The sequence below is a fragment of the Mytilus galloprovincialis genome, chromosome 12 (genome assembly GCF_965363235.1).
Source record: "Mytilus galloprovincialis chromosome 12, xbMytGall1.hap1.1, whole genome shotgun sequence".
Classification (NCBI taxonomy): domain Eukaryota; kingdom Metazoa; phylum Mollusca; class Bivalvia; order Mytilida; family Mytilidae; genus Mytilus; species Mytilus galloprovincialis.
In genome coordinates this window covers 34,364,677-34,384,903 of record NC_134849.1, presented here as the reverse complement: position 1 = coordinate 34,384,903, position 20,227 = coordinate 34,364,677, and the positions used below count along the sequence as shown (strand labels likewise).

The 20,227-nt window shown below is 31.1% G+C and overlaps 1 protein-coding gene across 2 annotated transcripts in view; it reads left to right on the top strand.

Moving 5' to 3' along the window:
* The window catches only part of LOC143055624 (solute carrier organic anion transporter family member 5A1-like), a 44,193-nt gene extending 29,915 nt beyond the window's left edge, over positions 1 to 14,278 (top strand). For both annotated transcript variants that reach the window (XM_076228788.1, XM_076228789.1), the window contains exons 5-12: positions 3,254 to 3,334; positions 6,244 to 6,370; positions 8,436 to 8,631; positions 9,717 to 9,901; positions 10,508 to 10,572; positions 11,464 to 11,592; positions 12,757 to 12,854; positions 13,280 to 14,278. In XM_076228788.1, the coding sequence (XP_076084903.1) occupies positions 3,254 to 3,334; positions 6,244 to 6,370; positions 8,436 to 8,631; positions 9,717 to 9,901; positions 10,508 to 10,572; positions 11,464 to 11,592; positions 12,757 to 12,854; positions 13,280 to 13,537 (1,139 nt within the window). In that variant the 3' untranslated portion in view covers positions 13,538 to 14,278. The remainder of the gene's footprint in view (positions 1 to 3,253; positions 3,335 to 6,243; positions 6,371 to 8,435; positions 8,632 to 9,716; positions 9,902 to 10,507; positions 10,573 to 11,463; positions 11,593 to 12,756; positions 12,855 to 13,279) is intronic.
* The last annotated feature ends 5,949 nt before the right edge of the window (positions 14,279 to 20,227 follow it).

Genomic DNA, 20,227 nt, shown 5'->3' with positions numbered 1-20,227 from the left:
GCAGGCTGTCAGCTACTACATCAAGGGATTCTTCACAATACATTAGATGTTGTCTGGTTATTCTCATTGCATTAGTTCTGTTTTAAGTAAAATATTTGTTAGTATTAATGAAAACAGTGGTTCTATTAGATGTCAATATAACCAAAGTTTTGAGTAATAAATACAGTGGTTCTATCAGAGGTTGATTAGTCATGGAGGAAAGTTTGGAGAATCAATGTTTATGAATTGTCTTCTCCTTAAATTTTGTGTTACAGATCTATTAATTTGACCTTTTATAGCTGACTATGTGTTTTTCACATTGTTGAAGGTCATACAGTGACCTATAGTCGTTAATTTCTGTGTCATTTGGTATTTGGTGGAAAGTTGTCTCATTGGTATTCAGGTATCACAAATTTCTTATTTTATATTGACAGATGTTCTGTAAAGGAAGTTGGCTTCTCAGTTTTCAAAATAATTAACTTTTCAAAACACTAGCATATGTTGATAGGGTATAAACATGATAAATAATAAAGGAAGTAAAAAAGCAAAAAAAATATATTGGTCAATGTGCTTGTTTTCGAGATATTAGCCAATGGAATTTTGGTGAGAAAATGTTCTCTTTTGATTTTTCATAGCTTTATCATTGACAAGTTTAAGTTCTCAAAAACTATTAAAAAATAATTAAAATTTTATAAGACTTTTACAGATAGCTTATCATTATACATGTAAAAGATTTTTTAAAAAGAAAAATGGGGGTCAATGGGCAAATTTTTTAAGGCATTCAAATGGATAACACCAGAGGATTCGGATAATCTGACAAAAATACCAAAACATGACAAGCAAACTTCCTTAAGTTTGATATTTTGTTTGGAAACTTGTTAAAGGTCATACACAATGTTCAATGTGTGTGTAACAGATATTATGGATTAATTAATATTTGTTTGATATCATTTTCGTGATTTCGTGGGTACAGGGGAACCACAAATTTAAATATTCAACTAATTACAAATTTTTTAAAAGGCATGAATGCAAACTTTGCCAAAACCATGAAATCAAATATCCACGAACATGCAAGTTTTCCTCAATCCACCATTATTGATACCCACAAAAATAAATGAATCTACAGTATTTATTTATATATGTATATGATATGAAACAAAGAAGTGATTTGTAAATTTCTTATCCTATTTTACATTTTAATCTGTTCAGAAATGTTCCTCCTTAGATCTGATGCTTAAATAGTAGCACTATTTGTCTTCTTTATAATTTTGTTTGTTTACATCATTTGTGTCCTTGGAAGTTTTAACACAAAGTACTTCAAGTAAAGACACTTTTATCTATGAGTTTCTTAAGGTGGTACCTAACACTACAGGGAGATAACTCTGTAAAATCAGCTAAACGTTTTAATTATGTTGTGATGTAAGGAAATATTTAGCTTCTCAATGATCAAAATAAGTGTTTGTCAAACTGCTATATTATGAACCAGTGTAATTTTCCTGATAAAACTGTTGGTTCAAATTTTTGAAATTTTTATATATTTTTGTTAAAGTGTCAAAGTAAATACTTTGTCAAAATTTTATGAAAATTAAACGAGCCAAATTAATTTTAGTGAAGGTGTTGGGTACCACCTTAAGAAGTAAACAAGACACCCTTTTATCATTTTTTCTTTAGAAAGAAAACATGCTTTGCACGGTTTTTGTTGTTGTTGAATATAAATTCCAATGAATTATTTTTTCAACATACACAATGCATGATGCTGCTTCTTTGTGCTTTTGTAATTTTAGCTAATTAATTTGATCATGAAATTGACGTTTTCAATTGCAAATCTCTCTAATTGGAACTATACATTTTATGTTTTTCAAAAAACGCTTCTGTCTGAGAAAATTCTCAAATGTTTGCATGATGGAAAACAGAAGTGAACATGACCTTTTAAATACAATAGAACTTGTGAAATCTTACCATGAGGTAATTAGGTACGAGAGAAAGTTGAGGTGTTTTGTTTTGGTCCAGCTTATCAAATATGTAATCATGGAATGTTATTTGTAAAATGCCACATGCACTTATGACATAAATAGTAATCATAACATCAGGAGAGTCAATGATTTTGTCACAGAACTGTGTCAAAACAAGTTGACGTCCATTAATGAAGGACAAATTAGCTATAGACATTTCGAAACATAATTTTGCTAATGGTTTGTTGGGGATTATATAATTTTTAATGTATATATTAATGAGTACAGAGTTATTTTATAACAAACTTGACAACACATGAGGATCTTGCACTTTTGGTAATAAATCAAATTAAATTCAATTTCGTCATGGCTTATAAATCTAGAGTACAAATGTACTTTTAAATCTGTAAAACACTTGAAACAAAAAGTTTATAAACAAAATCGTATCTTTTTATATTGAAGTATACTCAACAATCAATGAGGAAAAAGGACAGAATTTGAAAAACGATTAATTTTAGATCTAATTTTGCCTCAAAGTTTTTCTAATGTTACAGATAACTTCAAAGTGTAATTTCTTTGTATTCTGTACAGTAGTACTTATTAGAATAACAATATTGTATTTGACAGTTTGCAAAAACAATTGGCAATTTGATTGTTGCAAATTGAATTAAATGGCAATGTGTTTGCTGAACAGTTGAAATGTTTATATAATGTTCAATTCAAAAGCATCTGAAAGAAAACACCAATAAATTAATTATAATAAATCGGTCACTGATATCATTGCTTGAATTCACAATTTGAGACCATCATTTGTGGTGTAAGTGTCTTGAAATTTGTCACATTTTCAAATTGATTTTAACTTAATTCATTACGCCAAACAAGAAGGTATGTGTGTAAATATAACCACATGCTGAAAAAAAGTTAAATAGGGATTTTTTAAAATTCTAATATATTTCTGCATTGAGTCTACGGTAGAAACATATATTGTGACTTTAACAGTGCTTAACCAAAAATGGTAAAAAAACACTTGAAGGTTTGGAATAAAATTAGGGTAGGTATGGGTAGGGAAAAGCTTCTCATGCTGTTAGGCCAAACAAAGTAGTATGTGAGTTAACTTTGTTTGGCCTTACAGTATGAGAAGCTTTTCCCTTTCTTCATGTAAAAATGTTCAATGGAAAAAAATATGAGTACAGAGATTAAAATAGAAATTGCAATTAAATTTCTTATTGTAATATTTGTGCATTGTCGTCTCTCTATGTAATTTCCATGCATCAATTCATTTATAATAATTATTTAATGTTGCGACTTTTTTGTATTTTCAGGTGGTATAGGTATACCTGGTGCTGTAGTTGGTATACTGGTCGGAGGTTTTATATTAAAAAGATTCCAGCTACATCCTAAAGGTAGATCACACTATTATAATATAACAATAATATAATTAAAGTGTGTTCTAGTATTATAACATTGTAAAATGGTTTATTTTCATGGAGTGTTTTTATTTTAAAATTCTTAAGTCTAAACCTAATGTTTGATTCTTATCTTCCTTTGAAGTCAAATTAAGCGTAAGGAATTAATTTTTTTGGTGATTTTATCTTAATTGAGAAGAAATTAGTGAAAATAAACTCCTTTCTAAATTTTTCCACTATACAGTAAAGTCATGTTGGTATGTTGATTACAGACAAACATTTGAGATAAGTTAACCTCAATTGTTTGTTTTGAAGATAAATTAAATCAGAACAAGATAAACATGATAATACAGTTGTTTTACTCAAGGTTAATGAACAGTGTACTGTGACTTCTATTCAATATTTATTCAGTGTCTCTGCAAATAATTGTGTAATAAGTGATTTAGAAAGGTTGACATACTTTCGACCTGCAGAGGCAGATTTAGGGGGCCCAGGGGGTCCGGGCTGCCCCCTTTTGAGAAAAAAATTTGGTTGCTTATATAGGGATTCACTGAAGCGCAAAGCAATCGAGCCCCCTCTTAGGCAGCCAGTGGGCCCCCACTTATGAAAATTTCTGGATCTGCCACTGACTTGCACAAATTATTTCTGACATAGTTTCCAAAAGGTTAAGCTAACATTTAAGGGACAAAATATGTGACATGCCAGTTATTTTGAATTCTTAATACTTTTATGCCCTGGCTGTCATGGGAGGGGTAATTAACAGTAAGGTCATCCCAAAATCGGTTTCTGTTCTCTAACTTTAGTTTGCCTCAATCAAATGTAATGAAACTTGGACACAATGCTTATGACCAAAAAAAAAAACATTAAAAAAACACAGATCAAGTTCAGATTTAGGGGGAGGGGGGACAACTTTTACTGTTCTCAAGTTATGCCCCTTTATATCGTTATATATATAAAAGAGGGGACATTATCTGCGTCGAAAGAAAAAAGCTGATCTATATGACACATAACAAAAAGATTCTTCAGTATTTGATCTATTGATCTTACTTAAACTACATCATTGTTTCTAAGTGATACTTTGCCTCAACCAAATTTTCTGAAACTTAACAATGCTGATTACCGAAAGAAAATAAAAAAGATCAAGTTCCAATTTGGGGATGGGGGCATTGATCACTTTCACTGTTCTCAAGTTATGCCCCTTTTTAGTGTTACATTTGTAAATATAGCCAAATGAGGGGCATCATTTGTGTCAGAAGAAAAAAAGACATATCTATGACGCATAACAAAAAGAATCTTCAGTATTTGATCTATTGATCTTACTTAAGCCACATCATTGTTTCTAAGTGATACTTAAATGTCTGGACATTAGTGTGATAACCAAAGACACCACAGACAAACATTGAAACAAAGGATATATTAACCTCAGTTGTTTAGTTTGTCGATAAATTGATATCAGAACAAGATAACATTGATAACATAGTTGTTTAGATTAGGGTCAATCAGAAGTAGGTTTACTGTGGTATAGTGGGAATTAGAATAGAATACTTACTGTAAATTCAGCAATTATTTCATACAGTCGATATTGTTTATAAGTTAACAAACAAATTCTGCTATCAAAATTTAAAGTATAAGTTAATTATGTGCAAAAGTCAACAAAACACTACAATTAAGAGACAATAGTCTAAAAAAACTAAGCAGGAGACCCACCAATAAAGAGACAACTGTCTACAAAACATTACACAGAAAACTAAACAGGAGACCCACCAATAAAGAGACAACTGTCTACAAAACATTACACAGAAAACTAAACAGGAGACCCACCAATAAAGAGACAACAGTCTACAAAACATTACACAGAAAACTAAACAGGAGACCCACCAATAAAGAGACAACAGTCCACAAACCATTACACAGAAAACTAAACAGGAAACCCACCAATAAAGAGACAACAGCCCACAAAACATTACACAAAAAAACTAAACAGGAGACCCACCAATAAAGAGACAACAGTCTACAAAACATTACACAGAAAACTAAACAGGAAACCCACCAATAAAGAGACAACAGTCTACAAAACATTACACAGAAAACTAAACAGGCGACCCACCAATAAAAACACAACAGTCCACAAAACACTACACAGAAAACTAAACAGGAGACCCACCAATTAAGACACAACAGCCCACAAAACATTAAATAGAAAACTAAACAGGAGACCCACCAATAAAGACACAACAGTCCACAAAACATTACACAAAAAACTAAACAGGAGACCCACCAATAAAGACACAACAGTCTACAAAACATTACACAGAAAACTAAACAGGAGACCCACCAATAAAGACACAACAGTCTACAAAACATTACACAAAAAACTAAACAGGAGACTCATCAATAAAGACACAACAGTCCACAAAACATTACACAAAAAACTAAACAGGAGACCCACCAATAAATGCACAACAGTCCACAAAACATTACACAGAAAACTAAACAGGAGACCCACCAATAAATGCACAACAGTTCACAAAACCTTACACAGAAAATTAAACAGGAGACCCACCAATAAAGGCACAACAGTCCACAAAACATTACACAAAAATTAAACAAAACCCACCATAGTCTACAAAAAACTAAACAGGAAAACACTACAATTAAGAGACAACAGTCTACAAACCATTACTCAGAAAACTAAACAGGAGACCCACCAATAAAGAGACAACAGTCTACACACACTATATAGAAAACTGAAATGGAAATCCACGTCAACTGCAAAGAGAACAGTTAATTAAACACTACACAAAAACTAAGGCTGGGAAGTAGTATTAATATCCTATGTTTCCTGAACAAAAGTTATATTATAGTATTTTGTTCAAGAAATTAATTTTATTGTGTATTTTTTTCAGGTGCTATAAAGTTGGCATTGGTGCTAGATGCTCTGGCTCTGTCCGGTTTTGTTTTGTTTATGGTGCTTGGTTGTGAAAATGTCAAGATGGCAGGGGCTACATTTCCATATCATGCTTATGTTAACAGGTAAATATTAATGTTTTTATGTCCCATTAATGGGCATTATGTTTTCTTGTCTGTGCATCCATCTCTCCATTGGTCCGTCCCGCTTCAGTTTAAAGTTTTTGGTTGAGGTAGTTTTTGATGAAGTTGAAGTCAAATCAACTTGATCTTTCCAAATTTAATGCCAAATTAGAGATTTTACCCCCATTTTCACGGTCCACTGAACATGGAAAATAATAGTGCGGATGGGACATCTGTGTACTTGGGACACATTCATGTTTTTAATTAGCTTGATAATTTAAAAACACTTTAAAATGATCCGAAATATATTTTATAAACAGTCATGATATATTTCACATTGCATTGTTGATGAAAAAATAGGAATATCAAAAGAATATTTGTTCAATAAACTAATTGATTGTGCAATGGAATGTATGTCTGTGGTCTGTAACTATTTTTCTCATGAATAAATATTTCTATTATCAGTCTGACCTGAGTGTTATATAATTATGAGATAGGAAAAATGTGTTCATTTAGTATTCCACCTGCAATATGATACAAAATTGGTACATTTTCATTGGCTATTTGTTAGGTCAATAATGACTTTTGAAAGTCACAACGGGCTACGTTTCCTGTGGTAAAAGAGATAATGTTGCTATTATGATAAAAATGAATTTATGAAATTTGAATCCATTTTGAAGCAGGTATAAAAAACCTTACAAAAATGTGATGTTTGACACAGGAAGTGGGCCTAAATGTTTAAAACATTTATGTCCAAATTTTCTATTTAACACCAAGAGATTTCGTCATATTTTGGAGAAAAAGATTCAAGGCTTGAAATCTCTTTTAGCTTTATATATTAGTCATAGTGTAATTATTATGACACATACGTCTATTACATGAAAATACAGGACCCAAGCCTTGTATAAAACCAATACATTCATTTACAATTTCATGTTCAGTTATAACCACTGATGTAACCGATGTAATTCTATGTCTCAAAATTAATTAAATATCTATTCCTAAGAGTAAAAATATGAAATGAGTTTTACACTTAAGGAAATTAATGGACGCAAATTTTGAATAAAGATCAAATTTAATCTACTTTAAAAATCAATAAGAGATTAAAGTCATGAAAGTGCATACTTTCAGTCATGAGAATGTGCAATGTTCTGAGAAGTGCATTTCATAATGTCATCTTTACAATATATTTTGCAATTTCTTTTTCAATTAATAATGAATTTTTATATTGGATCTTAGTCGATTATGTCATTTGTTGTTTTAGAATAGCACAAACCTAGGATAATTGTTATATAACTAAAATATAAAATTGTAATTGATACATTGAAGAGAATAATTATGGCAACTGCTTAGGAATTTGTGATTTGATTTTTGGAGCAGGGAGTTACAAAGATTTTAAATATGATTGTTTTGAGTCATAGATAATTAATCCTGGCATTGAAGAAGGTATTATTTATTTGACCAATTCTCTAAAAAATATTAAAAAAAATAAATTATAAAATGAGACATGCTTTGTAAGAGATTCTAGTGCTTTACAGAAATGCTTATAAAAAACTCATCACAGATATCAGGCTTATACAATTTTTACACAAGACATACATTTCATCTACAAAAGACTCATCAGCATGATCAGTGACACATACTTGTAAAAAAAAGGTGAAATAAAGTATGAAGTAAAAACAGTGTTAATGCCTTAATGGCCAATACTGTTAAGATAATAAGAGTAGGATAGAAATCATTGTACATGTACATTAGATATTTTAATAAAAGATAAATGTATTTTATTTTTTCAGTACTGATTTTGATGATTATGTTTTATTTTTTCAGTACTGATTTTGATGATTATGGTTTTGTTTTTTCAGTACTGATTTTGATGATTATGTTTTATTTTTTCAGTACTGATTTTGATGATTATGGTTTTATTTTTTCAGTGCTGTATTTGATGATTATGTTTTATTTTTTCAGTACTGATTTTGATGATTATGTTTTATTTTTTCAGTACTGATTTTGATGATTATGGTTTTATTTTTTCAGTACTGATTTTGATGATTATGTTTTATTTTTTCAGTACTGATTTTGATGATTATGGTTTTGACTTAGATAATGCAGAAGCTAACCTGACCTCTACATGTAACATGAACTGTGATTGTTCCCAGAGAGAATCACAACCTATCTGTGGTATTAACGGTATCACCTACTTCTCTCCATGTCATGCTGGATGTACAAGGTTCTATAGCTATATTACACCAGAGGAAAAACTCATGGTAGGGCACTTCATGGGAACATTAAGACATAGTACATTGGTACCAATAATGTTTTATAGACATTGGATTACTGTAAATTCAGAAATTAATGTTATGATTTTATAACTGTGATAAATATGACAGGGTTATTTTCACAATAATTTAAACTCACATTTAGAATTTTTTTTATATGAATTAAACAGAATTTTATATTTCAATGTCGCAAAAATTTAAATCACATTTTGGCTTAAATGACAAAATTTCAATAATAAACATGATAAATGTGTGCAATAATTTCTGAATTTACAGCATTCTTGCTTTCTCAGTATTATTTTGTATGCCCCTACGATAGTAACCCCAATGTCACGGTCCACGGAACATAGAAAATGATAGTGCAAGTGGGGCATTCGTGCACAGGGAACACATTCTTGTTTTTGCTATTTTAACCTTTTAAAACAAAAAGCTAATAAGAGTGCAAGCCCTGAAATTCTTAGAAGCAAATACTGTGAATTCATTTATTTTCGTCGGAGTATTGAGTAAAACTTGTATTTTCATGGACATTTTATGTTGTGGTTTTGCTAAAGTCTACATACAACCATATGAAAAATTTGCAATTTTTTTAACATTGGAATTCCTGGTTTACCTGCAACCACCAAATCCACCATTTTTTTTTTATATCAAACAAATAATAATGAAATTGCTGTGTTATTGATTAGAAGGCAACTCATGCATGCTCTGGACCATATCAATGTAAAATAGTTGTTTTCATGTCTACTTTTGGTCTCTGGTAGAAATTTGTTCCATTGACAATCATAATACGTCTCTTTTTTTCCATATGAATGAAAACATTGTGTATCATTACCAAGGAGACGGTCATAAGATCGCTAGAAAAAGGACAAGAAAGAGCAAACAAACAGTAGTCCAAAAAACATCAAAAGATAAATAAAACCTTGTGCAACACATAACTCACAATAAATGAATACAAACTGCAGTCAAAAGAATTTTAGGGATAAAAGGAACTTATGTTCATTTTGTCAATAGTGCAGATTTCAGAAAAGAACAAATATCCGATTTATTACATGTTTCCTTTTCTTTCTTTTTTCCAGAATTTCAGTGGCTGTACATGTATCATGGATAATCCCGTATCACCAGAAGTCATTGTGTCACCTGTGGCAACCAATGGTCCATGTAAATCAACATGTCATAATCTTTATCCATTCCTCTTTCTACTTGTGGTTGTGACCTTCACTGTGGCTGGTACACAGATGCCTTTATTAATGGTGACCTTGAGGTAAGAGTTATCTACTCTTATATCAATTATTGTAGATTGCCAGTGTTCCAGTGATTGGGTACTCCACCAATAAAACTTGGCAACAATGGTATAGCCAAATAGCTGAAAGTAATGTTAAGCACCAACATATAAAAAAGAAGATGTGGTATGATTGCCAATGATACAACTCTCCACAAGAGACCAAATGACACAGAAATAAACGACTATAAATTTATAGATCACCATACAGCCTTCAACGATGAGCAAAGCCCATACTGCATATATAGTCAGCTATAAAGGCCCAAAAATGACAAACATACATACTTTCAAACTTATTGTAAATAAGAATAAAAAAGGGATGTGCGTCACCAAAACATAGGCATTTGAGTATTGACCTATAGTTATATTTTGTAAATGCTGGTCATGATATTTTAAAGAAATATTTTTTTTTACCAAACTAAAGATGAAAACAATTACAAACTTTGTTCTTCCGAAAATCTCTATGTAAAAAAATCCCCACAAAGTTTGGAAAGTGATACTGATATGTGTTGATATTGATATATACCGGTATATACATTTATGATACTGTATGCCTTTGTCTCAATATTTTTATTTTTTATTTTGTAGGTCTGTTCACGAAGAAGAGAAGAGTTTTGCTTTGGGCTTACAGTTTGTGATATTGAGACTGTTTGGTAAGAATTCTGCGAAATTTTTGGATTTTTTGAAAAATGAACAGTGGCGCCACCCTCCCTTAAATATTTTGTTTAGAATTTATCTTTATTAACCATATGCTTCACTTTTCAATAAAAATTTACAATATTCATTTAATACCTTTAAATATCATTCCTTGAGGAGTGCATACATACCCTTTAGATTAACTTTCATAATTGAAGTATAAAAAAAAAACACCTTTAATTAGCATTCCTGGCTCTAAACCTTAAATTATTACATTTAGTTTACATTTAGTTTTAGAAATTGTACCATATGGCAAGCCCTAAATGTATTCTTTTTTCTGATTAAGCCTTTATTCCTGCTTCTGTCATGTTTGATATATATAAATACTACATTATAAAAATAAAGAGATATGGTATCATTGCCAACAAGACAACTATCCACTAGAGTTCAAATGACTTTGATAAAACCAATTATGGGTCACTTTAAGGCCTTCAACAATGAGAAATTATGCTACTGTTTAGTCAGCCATGAAAACCCCCAACATGAAAAATTTAGATTGTAATGAGAAAACAAACTGCCTTATTTATAGAAGTGAATAATTTGAAGAGGATCCATTTTTCGTTTGGGATAAGAAATTAAGGTGGTACTAAACACCTTGACTACAATCATTTGGCTTGTTTAATTTTCATAAAATTTTGCCAGATATTTACTTTGACCCTTTGACAAAAAAAAAATCCAAAAACTTGAACCACACGCTTATTGAAAAGTTGGATATATAGCGCAGTTTGACAAACACTAGTTTTGATCATTGTGAAGCTTAATATTTCCTTTACTATAGAATGTGATTAAAACAGTTATCTTCCTGTAGTGTTATTTACCATCTTAAAAGTTGTTATTTCTATTTTCAGCCTATATTCCAGCTCCTATCATGTTTGGTAATACAATAGATACCTCGTGTCTTGTTTGGAATACAAAGTGTGGAAATCATGGTTCATGTCTGTTGTATGATATTGTACAGTTCAGATATAAATATGTTGGTATGTAATTATATATATTAGTAAAACCAAATAAACAGATCATTCTTGTTATGTTTGTAAAATACTATAAATTTAGAAATTGTTGTGAGGTTTTTTATTAATGCTTATAATGTGACAACTTGAGTTTTGCAATAATAAGTACACACATTTAGATATCTTTTCCTAAAATTGCAATAATTGGATTTCATCAAAAATTGCAATAATTTCTGAATTTACAGTAATCAGTATGTATCTATCATTGTAAGGGCATCTAAAAACACTAAAAGTAGATGATACAAAGTCCTCAGTAAGAAAATCGATCTGACTGAAGAAAAAGGAAGATTGATCCAATAATTAAAAGATAATTAGAGAAGCAGCCTAAGGGAGATAAATCATTTTCTGTAATAAATAGAACAGCTTTCAAACTGGTTCTGACCAGCTGTAGAAATGTTTATTGAACTTTATTGAAATATTAAACTCATAGTTTTTCATTAAATCTGTGGAGAAACAGATTTTATCATATTATTAAAGTATTAAAAGATGATTCAGGTTGATATGAAATTCAGGAAAAAAAAGAAAAGGCACTGCAACAAAACTAAAGTTAAAGAAAAAATGATGATACCTTGAAAAAAAATTTAGATAAACAAGAGTCCACATAATACATGTATATCATAGAAAAGTTAAAATTGACCTGAGGATGATCTTTCACGCTGTGGAAGTACAAATTGGAACATATATGAGGTCAATTATGGCTAAGTTATTCCATAGCAATCAATCAATCATTGTGGTGTCATTTTAGTTTTCCTGAGCTACATTATATTTCACTTTTTATACAGTTCAATTCAATATTTTATTTACATCTCACCTTATATATAAAATTACACAATACATTTTGTATGTATATGCCAATCTGTACAGATTTATGAGAGTCAATAATCAATTTAATCCTTTCCTCCATAATGACCTTTTGACGCCACCCACTTCACTCCATAATGAAGCTGTGTAGTGCTTCAGTTAAAATGTCTTACTTTAGAAAATCTGAATCAGACTTACTAAAATTTGTATCTAATATAAAAAGGATATTCATGAAAATATCTGACTGGAATTTCATTCATGAAATATTCGTTTTACCAATGCATTTTAAAACTTTAAACCTGATTTAAATCCTCTGTTTTATTATTTCAGGTGTTTCAGCTGGTCTGAAGTGTTTAGGTGCTATATTATTTTTCTCTGTATGGGTACTGATGTATATAAGAGACAAAGAAGACACAGGAACCATAACAGTTAGTTTTATTTATGAAAACCAAGTCTTTTTGGGGGGATATTTTTTTTTTCACATTTTGCCTTTTCTAGCAGATTTGACATGAAGCTTTGTTGGTGTACTGATTTTAAAAATAACCCCGTTTAACATATTTGCAATGTTTATATTTACATGTTGTATTTTTCTGGAAGCATCAGTTTGCCTGAATCTGCATGCAGAGACAAAATCATATATTAAAGGGTTATTTTATATTACAACATGTATTATGAACATACCACTTTTTGAGGGGCTCTATGATTCAGGAAACTTATAATACATTTGAATTTGGAATATGATGTCATTGAAAATTCAATTCTTCAAAAAGCGTGGATAAATCAATACAGCAAAATTTGTATAAAAAACCCTAGAAATTTCAGTATTCTTGATTTGCTTTTTTCATTTTTTCAGGTGAGAGATATTTTTAATTCTGTGTCTTCAGTAGAAAGGATGGATTTGGATTATGACCAAAGACATTACAAACATCCAAAAGACAAAAAAAGTGAAGTCAAACATTCAGGTGATGGTGAATCTGACAAGCAGTTCAGTGAACCAGATCAGTGGAACAGGAAGTTAAAATATCGCCACAAGAGTTCTGAAGCTGGAGATGATGTTCCTTGTGAGCCAACTGTCTTTTCATCAATGCTTGATACAGAGTCTACAGTGTGATTTACAGAGCTTTCAGATTCTATTGTTTCCTAAGTGCTTGTGTATATTTTAGGTTAAATAATTGTTAAAATGTAAGATGTTTGTATTTTTGCAGTTTGATTTTGTAACTTTGTCAAATTGTGCATGAAGTTACTTTTTGGTTGGTGTCTTTCACCTGTGAAGTTGAAATAAACTAAAATTTTGAATACTAAAAACAAAAGTTAAATATGTAACAGGTCATGATACTTTCACAATTTAAAAAAAAATTGTTTTAATAAATATACATATATGATATTTTAGTTATGTGCAATTTTGGTTTGATTTTTGAGTACTGGTACATAATATTCCAACCCTGTAGTAGCAGAGGGGGCATTAATTGAATTATTGATTGATTGTTGGTTGCTTTACGCCGCATTAGCACAACAAGGCTATATCGCGGCGAGTGGGCATTAAGTGTATTCCTAGCCTAGGGCATTAAGTGTAATCCTAGTTTGTCTGTACGATTGTTTTTCCTAATATTAGTTTAACATTCTCTAACTTAAGTTTGCCACAACCAAATTTTATGAAGATTGTACACAATGCTTATTTCAATTTACCACAAAGCACATATCAAGTTTGTATGTGGGTGGCGTTCCTCTTACCATTATTTATTTGTGTTTGCAGGAGCATCATCTGTGTCCCATGGACATATTCTCCATTTATTTTAAATAGACTTAATAAATCCTATTCCTTATCATTAAAGGAAAAAATATGTTCTGTCTTTGAAAGTCAAAGATAATAAACATATATATATATCCTTTGATTTTTTAATTTGTGAACCCACCAGATTTATTTATTACCAAACATATAGGTATAATACTATAATATTATATAGTTTTTCATCATTATTTTTTTTGAAGGAGTAAATATTTTAAGTTATTAAAATTGTATTTGAATAGGAGTTAGGTGAAATTGATTTATTATAGAATTGTGATTTAAAGAGGTTACAGAATATAAACTGGATTCTAAAGTATCCTTTGGAGAACACTAGTAAGTCGAATTTCTGAATATGTACATTGAAAAGTACTTTAGAAAGTTGAGATGTGAAAATATTTTTATGTTATTTATTGTAAAAGAAGTTGTTGCAAAATATCAATGCAAGATGTGTTATTTATTGTTGTTGGAATCAAATATTAGCCAAAATATGTATCAGTATTGCTAAGGATGATAATTGTATTTTATATTGCATATGTTATTTTGTATTGTTTTGTAGAATTAGAAACAGGAATGTCCGGTTATCTGTGATGATATTAAAAAACAACTTGAATCTTAAATTTTGGCATTATAGTATGAGGCTCCCGCAGGGTCAAAAACGACCTGCGACCTCTGGGCTTTTTAGAAGTGACTTCCGACCTGAGGGCCTTTTAAAAACAACCTGTGACCTGTAAAATTTGGAAAAAACAACCTCCGACCGACTTCCGTCCTGTGTTTGGAAAAAAACGACCTCCGACCTGTACATTTCCCTTAAAAACGACCTCGACGAATTTAAAAGCGACCTTGCGACCAGAGGGGGTACCCTGTGGGAGCCTCATGTATATTTTTTAAGGAAGCTGGAATGGCGAGGTGTGGTAAATGGTTTAAATTTACAAGGAATGTCGGTTTTTCTCTAGAAGGTCTGTCACCCTGATTCTCTCTCCATGTTGTTGGCTTCTTCCACTAATGAAAACTTTTTCTCATGATATAGCAAGGGTCAGTGAAAGGGGCATTAAATTTTTTTAAAATAAGAAAGTTGAACTGATATAAATTTGAATCTTGGAATTCTTTTAGCACTGGTGTTTTAACTTCGTCACATCCAAGTTCATTATTCAAACTCCAACATGAGGGTGCTTCAGAAGCAAGTACAACTTTTTCAAGGTTTTGCTTGACGTTGACCTTGCTCGAGTTTGACTTTGACTATTCTTGACCTTGAAGAGAGCATGGTACTCATAAAAGCAAAAAGTGTTCAAATTTATTTCTGGTCAATTGTTTAATAACAAAATGCATTATTTTTTTGCCAAATCTAGTCATAGAGGCATTGAAGCCTGTGTTCATATATTAGTCAACAGTCCAGCTATTATTAAAACAGATTTTACATTCAGCCTATTCAAAATGGTATAACTATGTGTTCCTGTATCGTACTGTAAATTCAGAAATTATTTAGATATTTTTGATAACAAAATTGCAAGTTTTATAATTGTGATTTTAGGGGAAGTTTCATGCACATACATATATCAGATATCAGAATGTGAGTTCTCATTATTGTGAAACTCATGGTGTCACATTAATTTCTAAATTAAGAGTAGTTTTTTCGTGAAATAAATAAAATAATTTATTACTTACAAAAATTATTTTGAAACTAGAGTATAATACAATGTATGTATATAATGGACCCTCTTAATATTTGTTTTTGTTGTCTTTCATTGATTGTGTAGAAGCGGCATTATATATTGAGAATATCATATGGCGTTTTCAATATTGCATCCGTATCAACCCGAGACACCAATATAATCCCAAGAGCTCTGCTGATACGGTGTGTGATATTGAAAAAGCCATATCATATACACTTTATTATATACATATACCTCAAGTAGATGTTTTTTGTGACATGACTTCATATAGATAAGGTGTGAAATGACGTCATACAGATAATAGACCACTTTCGAGTTCATCCGTCACCGGAAAAAACTCGTCAATTATACGCACATTTATGACGTCATTTACCAGATAGAGGGGGTCGCCTGTATCCCTGCACTATTAACGTTCATCAAGCGTCTTGGTGATCGTCATTGTGCAGGATAAACTAGAAATAATGGTTGTTCTGTAGGTACTTAATGACAATTCCCTAATGGCATCAATGCTGATTGTCAATTTTGAGAATTCAATTTGTCGTATAATTCGTACAATATAGAATTATAGTTTTCCAACCACTCGCTCAACATTGGAATGGAAGTGACGACGCCCCTAAACGCACAAATGACGTTCACTAAAACCAGAGTTTTTGACGGAAATGCATCGAACTCGAAAGTTGTCTATTGGTTTGACATAACGTCATACAGATAATTGGTTTGACATAACGTCATACAGATTAGGGTTTTGATAAAACCTTTGCAACAGTGACTGCAATCGATGACGTGATGTCATACAGATTAAAGGTGTGATGAAGTTTTTGCCAATGTGCTGATATCGATATCATCACGGATGGCTGATACAGCACGCTTGCCATTGATTGTATTACACATACAATTTATCTGTATTTACTACTGAGTATATGATAATGTAAATTACGAAGTTATGGAGATTTTTTAATAATTTACAAAAATGCAAGTTTAATAATTGTGACTTGAGGGAAAGAATGTGAGTTATCATTATTGATATCATAAATTTACAGAAAGTCTTTTTGGGTGAAATAAATAGAATACTTAAAAATTATTTTGAAAGTAGAGTATAATACAATGTATGTATATAATGGACCCTGTTCATATTTGTTTTTGTTGTCTAACATTGATTGTGGAGAAACAGCATTATAAAGGATAATATATCAGTTTGTTATTGATTTTTATAAATTTGATATTCAGAATATATTGCAGGTAGTTTGTTTATAAATAATTGTAAATAATATCTCGCCATTAGCTTGTTGTGGGTCTCATTGGGGTCTAAGCGTGACACAGGATTGCCGATTTTTAGTAAGCGTGACACGTGAAAGTCAAATTATTGTGTCGTGAAAACAGGAAACGAGGTCTTGTGGGACCCAGGAAATGACAAAAAAAAAATGAGAATTGCTTAGTTACACAGGGCTCACGCTACCAGGCGACTTGGGCGAAGAAGTCGCCTTCCCGACCGTCACTTCGCTTTCCCCGACCCCCAAAAGCGAAAACAAGTCGCCCTGTTCTTGACGACAGTCGCTTTCAGTCGCTTCCGTCATCGGACATTTTCAATTTTTACCAAGTTGATGAAACATCAAATTTTTATTGATAATTAAAGAAATTCAGACATAAACTATTCATTATCTTTTGAAAAGAGGTTGCAGCATTGTCTTCGCAGTGTGTAGCAGGTTATTTGATAAAAATACAACTTTTTATCACTTCGTGCATTTCCGCAAGTACCGGTGCTTGTTACTCGAAAACGTACATCAACCTCAATTTCGGCGGCAAAATAAGTTTGTTACTTCATTTAAACGTGATAAAAGTTGCCTCCAGTAAATTTTAATCCATTTATTGCATTAAAAACGTCATGTTCCTTTCCAAATAACTTGTCAAACATCGTTTATTTTTGTAAATTTTCTTGCATTCGTCCGCCATTGACCGATTTCTAATATCCGGATCTGAACCGGACCAGCTATGACCGAAATCCGTACTTTTACAATAATTACTACGGACGCACGGATGGGACAGCTGACAGAAGAATATTGATCCCAAAGGGAAAAATTACGCATTCCACACGCATTAAGAGACTTTTGGTTACATCTAATTGATTGGTGTATATAAATTATATTTTTTATGGATTGTTTCAAACTATTGATTAAAGTTGCTTAACTCTGAGACTATTATACTAATATCAATATATTATGGCCCAGCTTAATAACTTTTATATTTTTTTATGAGAAACACTGAATGTCATACACAAGATAATTTTTAATTAAATTGTAATTGATATATTATAATTTCTTTACATTTTTTTAAATATTTTTTATTTTTTTAGTGCTAGATATTTAGTTGGTAGTTTCTCACAAGCTTAAACAACTTTTAATTTCAAATGTTACTTTAATTGTAATTTTTTTACTCAGATATGAATTGAACAGTATAAAAAGAACATTATTTACATATGGCCCTTTATACTATTGTAAAATCCAAACATTGTATCGCACCGCGCGAATGAGCACTTCTCTTTCAAATCTCACCACTTCTCCCTATCAGTTTCAAAAAGAGAAGTCACTTCTCCCTATAATTCTGAAGTAGTGTGAGCCCTGGTTACATAGTGTAAGCGGGATACAGGAATCTGACAAAACAGTAAGCGGGATCCGGGATTGGAACCCCCCAATGAGACCCCCCTTGTTGACATTGTCATCATTTCAACTAGTGGATTTATGTATTTACATGGGTTATTAATTTTCGTGGATTGAGGAAAATTTGCATATTCATGAATATTTGATTTCATGTTTTTTCCAATTTCAGCATACAAATTCTAAAGAAAATTTGTAGTTTTTGAACCTTCGAATTAGTGGTTCATCTGTATATATGAAGCCCACGAAAATAATTATGAATTCACAGTATAAATTATATTCTGAATGGCAAGTAATTATCAAAGTTAAATTGTTAAATCATTTGCTAATGTTGCTATTAAACCAGTTTTGCATGGAAAGGTTCAATAACTAAAAAATATAATAGCTTCTTTAAAATGTATTATAAATATCCTAAAGAAGTGTTGGCTTGAAAGCACTAACAATGCAATTTTCTATTTAAATTAATATTTTCAAGGAGTATTACTCTTTTTTTTTAAAAGTTGGTTTTAGCTATGAGTTGCATGCACTTATATATTGGGACACAAATGTACCTTGTCTAGAATTTAGTTAATACATGTAATAATCTTTATGAGATTATCAAAGATCTGTTAACCACTAGCACAATACTGTTTTGGATTACACAAGTTTAAGAATGAACTTTTTAACTGAGTTTTGCTAGTTAATGGATAGCAGCTGTGGTGACGTCATTTATCCAATATACTCACTCCCATTTAAGTTATAAATACTTGTTGTGTAATGCAATGTAAAATTCCATCCAAATATTTGTATATTTTTGTACAATGTATGATATTTGATAAATTTTGTGTATGGTTTCTTGATGTGATAGCTTTTAAAGATCATTTTTGTACATTTAAACATGTTGATTTTGTTCTTTTTCCAAAATGTATCTAGATTTCACAAACAAGTATTGAATAGGTTGAAAATTGGAACATAAAAATATAAATATTAAGGTGGTACCCAACACCTTGACTAAAATTTATTTGGCTCGTTTAATTTTCATAAAATTTTGACAAAATATTTACTTTGACCATTTGACAAAAATATAAAAATTTCAAAAAATTTGAACCAACCATTTTATCAGAAAAATTACACTGGTTATATAGCAGTTTGACAAACACTAATTTTGATCATTGAGAAGCTTAATGTTCCCTTAACAACACAACATAATTAAAACGTTTAGCTGATTTTACAGAGTTACCTCCCTGTAGTGTTATGTACCACCTTACACATTTTTTTACTTTGAAAAAGGCAGATATAATTGTATACATACACCTTATTACTACTGGACATCACAAATGTCCCTGTTAAATTTTGACATCACCAGAAAAAAAGTTTTGATGCCACACCTCAAAATTCATTGTAGCGTGACATCAATACACCTTATCGTTAATCCCGGCTCGCTTGAACTTTTGACGCATACAACAATCACTTTTTCATTGTGGCATCAGATATTTTGTTTTATGATGTCAAAATTTTACAGGAAACCTGTGTGATATCCAGTAATGGCAGACACATTGCGATAAGGTGTATAGTTCAAGTGTCAAATATAGTCATAAAAAATGGACATATTCATAGTAAGGGCTGTTCTATTAAAATGTATGTGGGAGGGTAGGAAGGGACTTTCAAAATATCCCTACAACCAAGAACGATGATAGTCCGTCGGAAGTGGACGA